At 62.6% G+C, this 12,430-nt stretch overlaps 1 protein-coding gene across 1 annotated transcript; it reads right to left on the bottom strand.

The window, feature by feature from the left end:
- Positions 1-2,286: 2,286 nt before the first annotated feature.
- Positions 2,287-12,211, bottom strand: SLBP (stem-loop histone mRNA binding protein). Its single transcript, XM_079769343.1, has 8 exons — positions 12,053-12,211; positions 11,850-11,963; positions 9,620-9,724; positions 7,559-7,618; positions 7,176-7,310; positions 6,580-6,729; positions 6,108-6,192; positions 2,287-3,113 (listed from the first exon to the last, which is right to left on the bottom strand). Exons 1-8 carry the CDS (start codon positions 12,109-12,111, stop codon positions 2,997-2,999), a joined length of 825 nt encoding a protein of 274 aa, XP_079625469.1. The 5' UTR covers positions 12,112-12,211; the 3' UTR covers positions 2,287-2,996.
- Between the last annotated feature and the right edge of the window lie 219 nt (positions 12,212-12,430).

Below are 12,430 nucleotides of genomic sequence, written 5' to 3'. Positions count from 1 at the left end.
CGGGGGCGGAGAGGGTGAGGGAGGGCGGCCGGAGGACAGAACCCAACCGGGCGCAGGAAACAACAGTGGCTTCACAGAGCGTGAGCGAGAAGGGGAAGTGGGGGGTGTGGGATGACAACCCTGATAAGCTGACCACGTCCATCTCGACACGGGAAGATAGGAAAATGAATCACCAAGGGGCCCGAGATAGCGATCGGCCTGGAATTGTGAAGAATTAATCACGCCGGACAAACTTAATTCAGCTCTGACACTTCTCGGTTCGATGTACAAGAGTCAAGAAGAAAGACAACTCGATCCCAGCTACGGGTATCTGTGACGCCCGCGGAAAGTACTAGATTATGTTAACAGCTGAAAGGCAAGCACAAAAGCCCGAAGATTGATTTCCTTGGGGCTTCGGAGCATTCCAAGAATTTAAATGCGAAGCAAAAGCCAGTAGCCAGGGCAGATTCTTCCAGAACCCCAGTCAGACATCACGTCCCTGCTCAAGCCCGCCCCCGCTGCCCACCTCACTCGGAGGGAAGCCTGAGTGCGCGCGCGCACACACACACACACACACACACACACACACACACACACACACACACGGAGCCCGGCGCTGACCTCTCACCCACCTGCTCCCGCCAGCCCACATCCCCCCCACGCCTGCGGATCAGTCCGTCCTCCCCAGGCGTCCCAGCCTCCCTCCCACGGCGTCGGCCCAAGTCCAGATCCTCACGCTGAGATGGGTCTCCTGGGTCAGGAACTCCTCACCTGGAGACCCTGCGCCAGAGGGGGGTATCAGCCCTGGCCCCACCCAGGCACACACCCCACACTCTAGGGACCTGGTGCAGACTCCCTGCTGGAGCAGGTGGGCGGGAGGAGTACCTGTCAGAGTCCCTGGGTCCGGGCAGGGACCCTGTGCCCCGGCCCTGCGCTCAGGAGCCTTTTCCTCTCAGCCCGCGTGGATCCGAATACCTCATTTCATCCTGCCGGTCCTTCGGTCCACCCCGCTTCGGTCCACGCCCCACCGGTCCACACCGGCAGGGTTCTTGCCAATGGAATTCTTCCAAAAGCTTCTGAGCCTCCTGTGACTCTTACTGGGGATCCTTTGACAAAAGCCATACGGATTGGTCTCCTCAAAACAAGCCCTCTCCGTCCCAGCTCCTGCCGGGGGCCGGGTCTCCGTCCCGGGTTCCTGCCGGGGGAGGCGGGAGGGGGGCCAGGCCTCAGGTTTCCCGGAAGCTTCGTCCAGCCAGAACCTCGGCCACAGACTACATCTCGTTGGTCAAGCTTCCCCTCGGCTCCTCCGAGGCTCTTTCTAAAGCATCAGCCTCATTTGTTGCCTGGAAAGGCTGAGACGAACAGACCCTCCGGGCCACGCCCCCTCAGCCTCTCCTCCCCTGCGGGTGGGGGGCAGGCAGCCAGCAGCACCTCAGAGCTGACTGTGTCACCTGGGCCCCCAGCCCTGTCACTGCCCATTAGCCAGCACCGGCTCTCCTGCCACCCCCCGCCCCCCCGCAGGGCCCACACCCCATGAGCTGCAGGCAGCCTGCACCATCCCGAGCCCTGGCACCCGCTGCTGCAGGGTGAGTGCTCTTCCCCAACCGCTGTCCCCGCTGAAATGCCGCCATCAGGCAGCTCCCGACCACCCTGTGGGAAATGGCTACGTCCCACCACCCAGTCACCCCCCCGCCCCGCCCGCCACTCCCTTACCCTCTCCCTCTAACCTGACACCACACTGACTCTCTGTGCCCACCAAGGCGAGTGCAGACTTGGGGGCACCGTTCCGCCTGTCCCCCATGCCTCATTGGTGCCTGACACGGTACAGGCTCAGCCAGTGTGGAATGGACAGCGCTGCCCTCGAGACCCCGGAGCCAGAGCCCCCCCGCCCCCGGAAGTGAGTGCAGCGTCACGTCCAGGTGTGCTTGGGCGCGTGGCTGTGGCTGGCGGCAGGGGCTAGGGCAGCGAGGTGCGTGTGTGGCTGTGGAGGGCGGCATCGGCGGCAGGGCAGCCCCTCAGGACCCGCTCCATTCACGCCGGGACGACCATGCAGCCGTCTCGGGGACAGGGCAGGGCCGCCACCTCGCCCGCTGCTGAAGGTCCCTGGTGCCTAGGGGGACGCTGGCTCCCATGGATGTGTCTGGCTCCAGCTCTAAACCCTCATGGATGTCGGTCCTCCTGGCGGGGGGAGGGGGTGTAACAGCCTGGGCCACAACCCCGTCAGCCCGTGCTGTTCTCCCCAGGCCGCGTGGTGAGGACGGAACCAGGAGCAGCCTCAGCAGTGAGCCTATCAGGCAACGCAATCCATCAGCTGAAGGCTTTTTTATTTTTGCAATCTCATTCCATACAAAAGCAATAAAAACTTAACAACAGTCTTAACGAGAAGTTTACAATTGAATGTTTGAACAGAAAATCTGTATACATTATCATTTACAGCAATTTTACATGGTAAATTAACTGTGTAAAAAAGGTTCTTTCTAAATCCCTTTGCGGCCGTAACTCTTGGAGTATGACTGGGAGAAGGCCTACCTGGCACTATTTACAAACACCCAACTCGGCTGCGTCTCACGTGACCTGTGGCTTTAGCATCTGACGGTCAGGGCTCTGTGTGCGGGAAAGGCCACCCCGACATTGACAAAAGGCCACAAAGACCTTAAAGGGCCGGATGGTGCGAACACTCAGATCCAGTCCAGGAAGCTGACACGGTCCTTAAACACGTGACACCCACACCACCACCTACAAGTGGCAACTCGGCATCCGAGATTCGGTGGAAACCGGTTCAAGTGTGCTTGTCGGGTGAACTTGGGGATGGTGGGGACCGAGCAATTAAGTCTGTTATAAGATTGCTTCAAGTTCAATTATCATCGAATTTAATTGCATTTCGGATTTAAAACATGCAACATACACTCGCTATACATAAAATGGTTTAAGAAAATAAGGCAAGAATAACAATTCACCAGGTGGTAACTATTAACAGGAGCCCCGGGGCAAACTTGCTCTGTGATCCTCGGGGCAGGCTAGCTCATGGCCGCGAAGTCTTTCAAGGGCTCAGTTAAACACGCCTCCAAGTCAAACTCGTCCTCCACGTGGCAGTCCAGGTGTCTCACCTTGGTGGGGGTGCCCGAGTACATGTCCTGAGAGACAGAAACACAGGTCACGCCAGGTCCTCACACGGGACTTGTGACCAGTGAGCTAACCCCACTGAGCGCAGCCCCTCACCGGGGCAGGGGGTGCTGCGCGGGCACTAGACGCGCCCTCGCCACCTTGCGCAGTGGTCACGGTCACACCAGACACTGCGCAAACTCAGAGCGCAGGGAGGGCTGCCTAGCTCCAGCTCGGGTGAAGACAGCCCAGGCCCAAGCCCAGCCCACCCCGAAGGCGAGGCCACTTCCCACTCCGGGTGCAGGGGACAGGAGCTCTGAGTCGGGAGAGGGTAAGTGGGTGCCTGTCGTAAGCGCAGAGAACGTGAGAGAGACAGCACTGAGCTCCGGTTCTCAGCACGGAGTGCGTGTTGCGTTTAACACAAGGTCTGGTTGCTTTAACGAACAGGTTTTGCTTTTTTGTGTTTCATTTAAAATAGTTCCACTGGCCCTTGCCGGTGTGGACAGGGCCTGGAGCGTCCGCCTGCAGACTGCAGGTTCCAGCCCCTTAGGGGCCCGTGCGGGAGGGAGGCAACCAATTGATGTCTGGCTCATGTTCATGTTTCTCTCTCCCTCCCTCCCACTCACTCTAGAAATCAATGAAAAAAATATCCTCGGGTGAGGATTAAAAAAAAAAAAAGGAAGTTTAATTGGCCTGGCCAGCATGGCTCAGTGGTTGAGCATCGACCTATGAACCAGGAGGTCATGGTTCAATTTCCAGTCAGGGCACATGCCCAGGTTATGGGCTCAATCCCCAGTAGGGGGCGTGCAGGAGGCAGCCAATCAATGATTCGCTCTCATCAATGTCTCTCTCTCTCCCTCTACCGTCATCTCTGAAATAAAAAAATACATATATTTTTAAAAACTTCCCTTTAAAAAATAAATATAATTGAAGGGTCATGTGTTCAAATGAATTAAAATGGTTAAGAGTTTATAATTTAAGGGGTTTAAACCATTTGAAGCCTAATGTTCATTCCAACTAAACCCAACATTTTAAATGCATGTTTTTAAAACAGTCAACGTCACGGGTGGAAAGGAAGGTCAAGTGGAAGCGTGGCCACATGCACGTGTCCCCTGATGAGATTCCGACTCAGAAAAGAAGACCTGCAGCGAGAGCAGCACTGGGGCAGCCGAGAGGCCTGCCCACGGCCTGGACCAGGCGGCAGGCTGCGCAGTCCCGTGTCCTGAGCAGTCCCGTGTCCTGAGCAGTCCCGTGTCCTGAGCAGTCCGTGCCCAGCAGCAAAGCCCCCCTCCCTGCAGCACAGACCGGCCGTCCCAGCGCTCGTCGCACTAAGTTCACCGTCTCAGAGCCACCCTCCCTGCGCCCCGTCTCCGCCAGGACCCCTGCTCTCGACTCCACGGTCTGGCTCCCGCACGTGCCTGCACCTTCCCTCCCGGCCCCAAGGCCTTGCGCCGCTCCGAACGGACTGTCAGCGGCGTGTTCACAACTCGTCCGGAACCGACCGGGACGAGGCTCCTCCCGGCCACACCAGGAAGGACACCGCCTGCGAGACCTTTGCCCTCGGGGTCGCCCTGCCGTGCCGGCCGTTCTTTCCCTGGACACCCGCACGTCGTCCTCAGAAACCATCTCCAGCAGCGGGTCCCTCACGGTGGGCGCCCCGCCCTGCCTCGGCTGCTGGGCCTGAGCGCGCCGGGAGGGCGGGACCCGCTCACGGGGTGGCGGGGAAGGAGGCAGGAAGGGCAACCCTAGGTCACAGGCTTCCGAACTGGCCGGACCCAGTACAGGGTGACCTCACGGAAGCCTGCTGTCCCACACCAAACACGTGTGTCCCGGTTTCCACTGTCCTCACAGGCACCCTCCTTCCGGAGGCAGCAGAGAGACCTGTTGTGGGCGGTGGGCACGGATGTGCTTGGGCACAGGAGAAAGTCTGCACGAGCCCCGGCGGGCAGCTCCGTTGGTTGGAGCGTTGTCCGGATACATCAGGTTGCAGGTTTGATCCCCAGTCAAGACGCATTCAGGAATCAACCAACCAAAGCGTAAGTGAAACAAAAAAATTGCTGTTCCTCTCTCCCCTTCCTTTCTCTCTAAAATCAATGAAAAGAGTCCCAAGAGCATGCACCCACCGGTAACCACGGAATCAGACACTGGGAGTTTCTTTTCATCTTGGAAGTTTTCTTTCTCAAAAACACGGGACTTTTAAAACTGGCAAACGTGGGGGATCCCAGGCACAAGGCGCTGCGCCAGTAACAGTTCCAGCCCCCCAGCCCCCACCCACAGCTCACAGCTCCCACTCACAGCTCCCACTCACAGCCCCCAGCCCACACTCACAGCCCCCAGCCCCCACTCACAGCCCACAGCCCACACTCACAGCCCACACCCACACTCACAGCCCCCACCCACACTCACAGCCCCCACCCACACCCACACTCCCAGCCCCACTCACAGCCCACAGCCCACACTCACAGCCCACACCCACACTCACAGCCCACACCCACACTCACAGCCCACACCCACACTCACAGCCCCCACCCACACCCACACTCCCAGCCCCACTCACAGCCCCCAGCCCATACTCCCAGCCCACTCCCACAGCCCACACCCCAGCCCACTCTCACAGCCCCCACCCACACCCACTCTCACAGCCCCCACTCACAGCTCACAGCTCCCACTCACAGCCCCCACTCCCAGCTCACAGCCCCCAGCCCACACCCACTCTCACAGCCCACACTCCCAGCCCACAGCCCACACTCAGCCCACACCCACAGCCCGCCTGAGCGCGGGCAGCCGGCCGGTGCAGATGCCAGACCCGAGGGAAGGCCTTCCTTTCCAATGGACACGGGATTGGTCGATTGAACCAAAAACCTAACCTGCGGCCACTCCCTAGGAACGCCCTCGGACCGTGCGCCGGTTATCAGGGAACGGGGAGGGTGAGGCGCCCCCGAGACATCAGAACCGAGCCTGTTTACAAAGGGCACCGTGGTCCACGCGCCCCCGCGCCCCCCGCCGAGACAAACGGAGCTGCTTACGAAGCTGTTATCCTGGGAGCTGGCCTGGGACTCGGAGCTGCTCTCCGTGGATTCGGTCTCCATCTCCCCGAGGTCCACGGGATGCCTGTGGGATCAAACAGGCACCGTCACCGCTCAGCAAAGCCGGAGGCTCGCGGGAAAAGGGAAACCCTTTCGGAGTTTTTTTTTTTTTTAAAGGCCTACTTTCACAGTTTGAAATAAATTACCCAGGTAATCTTTAGAATATTTATCTTAAAAACAAACAAAACCCCACATATTTCCAGGTTTCCTAAACTCGCTTTTTCTAGCTACAAAATGTAAATTCAGCCCAGGAAGCAGACTCCACCCCCGAGCCGCCCCCCAGCCTCAAGCTGCGGATGGAAGTGGACGGGAGGGGACCGCTGGCTGCCATGGCACCTCCTGCCTCGCAGGCGACAGCTGCTCGGTCGGGCGGAGGAGCGGGGGCAGGAGGACAGAAGGCCCTGCGACCTACATTTCCTGCAAGTCACATCCTTCTTCGGTGGGAGGGTCCCAGAAGTGCAGGGCCACCTTCCAGAGCTTGATCTGCTGGTCCCACGAGCGCCGGCTGTACTTCTTGAACTTGTTGGGGGTCTTGGGGTGAACACCGGGCTGGCGAAGGTGCCTGCGGGGAGGGAAGGATCCTGGCACTCAGCACTCAGGCCTGCACAGCCCGACGGTTACCCGACTCTAAGGCTAGGACTGCTACGAATTAGATCCACGATCCACCACAGCACGGGGCGGCCGCACCACCACCACCACCTCTGCCTCTGCAGTTCCTCCTCAACCTATGCCCCCAAAGTGCGCCCGAACCCTAGTCCTGGGGGGCACATGTCCAGAGCTGCCCGCCCCAGGCACTGCTCAGTGTTCTCAGGAAGACCTTTCCCACTGTTCTTAGCGACGTGGCGTCCTGAGACTGCTGCGGGTCTTGAGAACTGAGATGGTCACCACATTCTGATGGCAAATACGTGGTTTTAAACCTTCTCTCCTCGGCCACCAGCCCTGCTTTGTTTACGTGAGCAGCTGGCTCTGCAGTGCCAGCGAGGCGGGACGACGCCCGCGGCTGCCTACCTCGGGACCTCTCGGATGTAGCGGTCGTAGGCCATGGTGTTCTTCCCATAGTTGATCTGCTTCTGCCTCCGCATCAGGACGCTTTCATCCGTCTCCAGGTCGGCAGGCGCTGCGCACGGCGCCCTGGAGTCACAGCTGGAGAGAAGGACGTTACCGCCTGAACAAGCCTCGCCACTCCCGTCACCACGCAGACAGCGCAGACGCACAGAGCGGAGGCCTGTCCCGGGCTTCCCACCCCATGCGGCCCAGAGCCTCTGTCCGCCCGGGAATAAGCGCGTCACAGACACCACATCCCCAACGCGGTGCTGAGGACGGCTGCTCGCTGGCTCCTTCGCAGCCAATCACAGGTCAGCTCGGTTAGGAAAGAACGGGAGGGCGCGTACCTTCCCAGCGGCGACTTCCTCTCTCTCCCGCAGTCGTTGATGAGGAGCTTCCTTTTGTATCTGGGGGAGAAGCATTGGTAAGAATCCACCCTGAATCTTTCAGAGCGAAACAGGACTCCGCCTCCGAGAGGTGCGGTCCGCGGGGGGAGCGGGGGGGGGGGGGGGGGGGAGCAGGCGTCTCTATCACCGCCTCCCAGTCCCTCTCTCTAAGATAAAGGTTACGATAAATCACGTGTCAGGGCTGGGGAACGTGTGGCCCGCAGGCCGCATAGGACCCTGAAGTCACCTGGTCTGGCCCTGCCCAGGCAACAGGGGTGAGTTAATGAAATGTGTGACCGAATAGAGCAGGCTAGTTCTAAGTTGATGATGTCCTGTGGCCGCGAGTGATGTCATCAATGCCCACATGGCCCTTGGCAGGAAAAGGCGCCACCCCGAGAGAAAGTGCTTGCAGCTGCCGCCCAGACCCCTGCGGCCTCAAGGCCTCGGCCGGACGCAAGCTCGAGGCCAAACGGACCTAAGTAGCGAGATCCAAGCCATAGAGGCCGACACCCCCAAGCCCCGGGGCCTAAGGAAGGTGGGAATGAGCAGCTTTTCTCTCTACACCACCCCCCCTGCTGGCAGGACCTGCGTGCCTGCCGGGCCGCTCCCCCCCCCAGACCCCCCCCCCCCCCCCCCCCGCCTTCTCAGACTGGGGAGGAGGCGGCACAGCCCCTCCTGCTCCTCGCGGCTCCCAGCTCTGCAGACCGTCCCCCGGGGCCAGTGCCGCCGGACACCGAAACCAACCACCCCTCGAGCTACAAGGTCCTGGAGTGTCTAAGTGACGTCCCAGTCACTGCCCCTCCCACGAGGTAAACTCTCACCCCACCCCCGTCTCTGCAGCCCAGGCACAGGGGGCAGGGCCCCCACCCGCCCCCACCCCCGGTAGCTACAGCAGCACCCCGGGAATGAGACGCCCCTCCCACTTCCCAGGGCTCCGTTCTCTCAGGACCCCCTGAAAGACTGGCTCGGGTAGGACAAACCCTTGTCACGTTCTCAGGCTGCTGGTGAGCTGTGCCACCCGCCACGAAGCACAGCCAGCCGCCTTCTCACCGCCCCACCCCAGGAGCCAGGCAGGCCGTCACCGGGGCCCAGCCCGGCAGCACCACAGCAGCACCTGGCACAGCGGGCGACCGCAGGGTGGCCCCCACAGGGCAGGGCACCGCTCAGCGACAGCCTGTGAGGTCACCGAGGAGCGAAGAGGGACCCAGCCCAGCAAGCACACGGGCCCGCGAGGGTGGCGCCAGGCACGCTGGGAGCCGGGAGCAGGCGACGCGCCAACCAAGTCAGCCAGCCTCAGGCCACAGCCGGCAAACCAAGACCCACACCATGAAACACGTCCCTCAGAGCACCGGCCCACCCGTCAACGCCCCCCGCCCCGCCCCCGCCGGCACCAGGGCCACGCCCTCCTGGGTCGACACACTTCAACACGCAGGAGCAGGCTGAACTCCGAGGCGCTCAGTGGGTCAGACGGCAAAGAGAGGCCCCAGACACTGGTGACGTGTCAGCGAGGGAGAAGCAGGCTCCGGCGGCGCCATCTGAACCCTCATGAGTCCCGGAAGAGGACGTGCCTTGGAGTTTGGGAGAACCTGGACGTACAACAGTTTGGGGTACAACTGCAAGGGGTTCAGACTCCAAGTCAGGGGCCCGCCCTGAGCTCTGGCCATTCACGGCTGTTACCTGAGCCAGGTGTCAGCCAAGAGCGCCTGCTCTCTGAAGAGCGCCCCTCCTGCCTGGGGCTGGGCGCTGGGTGGGGCAGGCCGGGCACATCACGGTGGCCCTCTGCCGTCGGCAGAGGTCGGGGGACAGCCACTAAGACAGGGGCCTCACCTCTCAGCGAGCAGTCACCCAGGGTCCCACCCGGAGTCCCTGCCGACAGCCCTGGTCCATTTCTACCAAGTTCCCAGCAGCGGCTCACCTGCTGGTCAGAGACCGGCCTGTAAGTACCGTGGCCCTAACAGCACCCGTTCACATCCGTCACTTACACCACGGGAGGCACTGCAGCGGCCTGGAGCACGTACGTACCTTGCAATTTCTTTGTTCACCCTGGTCCTCATCTCATCCTCCTCCACGGCGCTCGCCCAGTCCGCACACCGAGGCCGGGGCTTCGGGGCCTCGGGGGTGGTGAAGCTGCGGAAGACGGACGTGCACGTTTGAACCGCGACCCTTTCCAGCGGGGCACAGGAAACGGCCAGGGGGCCGTGGAGCCCCAAGGGAAGGGCTTCTGGGAATCTGCCCGACATGCACTCGCTCCCGGGCCTGGCTCGGTGGGGTTTCCTGTGCACCCACCACGTGCCGGGTTGGCCAACCCTGAGGACAGAGGGTGCTGTGTGCTCAGTGCTGCTGGAGCTACGGGGGGGGGGGGGGTGGGGGGGGGGGGGGCGGGGGGGGCAGGAGGCAGACAAGGATCCATCAGCAGAGAAAGGTGCCTAATACAACTCATTCCTTTATTGGTAAACCAAGCTCGTTTTGTGTAAATAACACACTTGGTGCTAAGTAGAGTGGCCAGCACCATAAGCTCCTTAGTAAACTGTGGCTCCTATTTACTTTTCCGTGCACACGATTAAGGGTGCAGACTACGTCACATAACTACAGTGGGGGAGGGGGTAAAAGTAGACAGTGGAGCGCTTGCTGCACTGGGACCTCGTCTACCGGAGAGGCACCCCTGGAGCCGGGGTCTAGGAGCTCAGCACGACCGAGAACTCAGGAAACCTTTAGTCCAGATCAGGCAATACGGAGCCATAAGGCTTGATGCCAAGAGTTGCGGCGGCTAGAGTTGCTGGTCTTCATAGATTAGATGCAAAGTTACATTCTCACATTCCCTCGTTTCCTATTGGTGAGTCAAAACTAGGCTAAGCAATAAGCGCTCTTGTACATTCTAGATGCCAACCAATGACAGGCTTTGAAAACGCAGGAACAAATGGTTATCCCTTTACCTTATCAAACTGGATTCCAGAAGTTAATTTCCAGAGTCTAAAAATGGTCGGCAGGGCAAGGAATCAGATTAATGAACCAAAAGTTAAGCTGAATGAGTAACGGAGCCACACTAGCCTACAGGCGGTGCAGGCCTGGGTCTGCGGCCACAGCAGGTTCCGACACAGGCCCTCCGGCTGCGGGGCGTGGGCGTGGGCCCGGGAGACTTCCTCTGGGTCTCCAGCCCACTTCTCAGACTCGGCAGGTTCTAGTCAGCCTCCTGCCCATCCTAGGCCGAGAGCACCGCTGGGGAAAGTGCCCCAGAGGAAGCAAAGCCTGTGCTACCCACTCAGCAGCCCCTCCCAGAGGGACCACCTCCGCTCCAGCTGCCCACCGGCTGGGGGAGGAGAGCTGTGCACAGCGGAGGGCCTGGAAGGGTAAGGCGCCCTGCGGCTGCTGCTGAGCTACAGGGCCCCCGCGGGGACAGAGCCCTGCATCTCCCGCTGAGTGGGGCCCCTGGAGGTCTGAGCGGGGAGCTGGATCTGGTGGGGCGGTTTGGTCCCAGCTCCTAGTCCCCCACCTGTGCCGACACCGCGCCTCTGGGCCCAAAGTGAGGGGTCCGCGCACTCAGACCCCACAGCTTCCCCACAGCGTCCTGCGGCCCCTGGCGCCTGCCCAGGCCCGGTGCGCTCCCCATCCTCTCCCTCTTGGCAAAGATGAGGGCCTCAGCCCTGGAACCCCGAGTGGGACTCGATGCCTAACTGCACCCAACTCATCAGCAGGCAGTGCGAGTCCCGCCCTGAGCCCCTCTGCTCCACCTCCCGGCACCCGCTTTCCCTGCGCTTCGCAGCCCTCCCACAGGGCCAATGCGCCCCACCCGGGGCCTCCACCCCGGACCCACAGGGACGACCTCCGGGTCACCCCAGGCCTTCCCGACGGGGGCGCTGAACAGCTCGCTGCCTCGCCACCCCCGGCCCCTGGCGGCCAGGCCTCGCCTCCGAGCGCCCGTCTCACTGGCGACCCGACCAGGGCGCAGGCAGCAGAAGCGGAACCTGGCCCGGGGCGGCCCGGCTCCCAGCCCAGAGGACAGGAGGTCCCCGACGGGCGGAGGGTCTGCACTTGCCCCTCACCCCGACCGACGGCGCGCCCCGACTTCTGGGCTGGGCCCACATGGGCGACTGCCCCAGCCGCACCGGAGTCTGAGGACCCGTGGGGCCCCGCGCCGGCCGGGAACACGCCGGGGCTGACACCGATCGCGGGGCCCCTCCCGAGACCCACCCGGCCGACTAACGCGCCGGCGCCGACCCAGCCCGCCCGCGTCCCGCCCGCGCGCAGGGCCCACCTGTCGGGTCTGCGGTCAGCCGGCTTCGCGGGGCCCTCGGCGTCCTCCGCCGCCCGGTGCTGGCCGTCGGCTCTGCGCTTGCGCCCCAGGCTCCATCTCGCGGGGGGCGGCGGGCTGTGGGCGAGAGGCCGCGTCAAGGCGGGCGAGCCGGGCCGCGACTCCCGCCGCCCGCACCCTCGCCTCGCACCCCCGCCCGGCCTCACCTGGCGTCGCGGTCGCGGCGGCTCCGGTACGACGGGGGGGTTCGCGGGCTGCAGGCCATGGCGAGGCGACGACGACCGGAGCGTCCTGTCCCGCGGCGCAGACCGACGGCGCGCCCCGCCCCCAACCGCCTTTATCCGCCCCGCGCGCCCCGCCCCGCCCCGCGCCGTCCCGCCGGCGGGCGAGACCATCGGGCCGCGGGGGGAACCCGCCCGGACGCGCGCCGCGCAGGCGGCCGGCCCAGGACGGCGGGAGCCGCCAGACCGCCGCTCGGACGCCGCGGGCTGCGGACGGGGCGACGCCGCGGGGCCCGGGAGCGCGCCTCGAACGGGTCCCCCCGCGCGCAGGTGCGCGGGCCCTCGGCGCGGATTGGACGCGCC

Source organism: Cnephaeus nilssonii, assembly GCF_951640355.1.
Source record: "Cnephaeus nilssonii genome assembly, chromosome: 1".
Lineage (NCBI taxonomy): Eukaryota > Metazoa > Chordata > Mammalia > Chiroptera > Vespertilionidae > Cnephaeus > Cnephaeus nilssonii.
This window is presented reverse-complemented; position numbering and strand designations above follow the sequence as displayed.

Bases quoted from the DNA above. Each gene is read 5' to 3' on its own strand.
- SLBP (XM_079769343.1), bottom strand. From the start codon at position 12,111: ATGGCCTGCAGCCCGCGAACCCCCCCGTCGTACCGGAGCCGCCGCGAC. The intron at 7,619-9,619 runs GTACGTACGTGC...CTTCTCCCCCAG, and splicing joins GTGAACAAAGAAATTGCAAG to ATACAAAAGGAAGCTCCTCA. The intron at 7,311-7,558 runs GTACGCGCCCTC...CCTTCTCTCCAG, and splicing joins AGGAAGTCGCCGCTGGGAAG to CTGTGACTCCAGGGCGCCGT.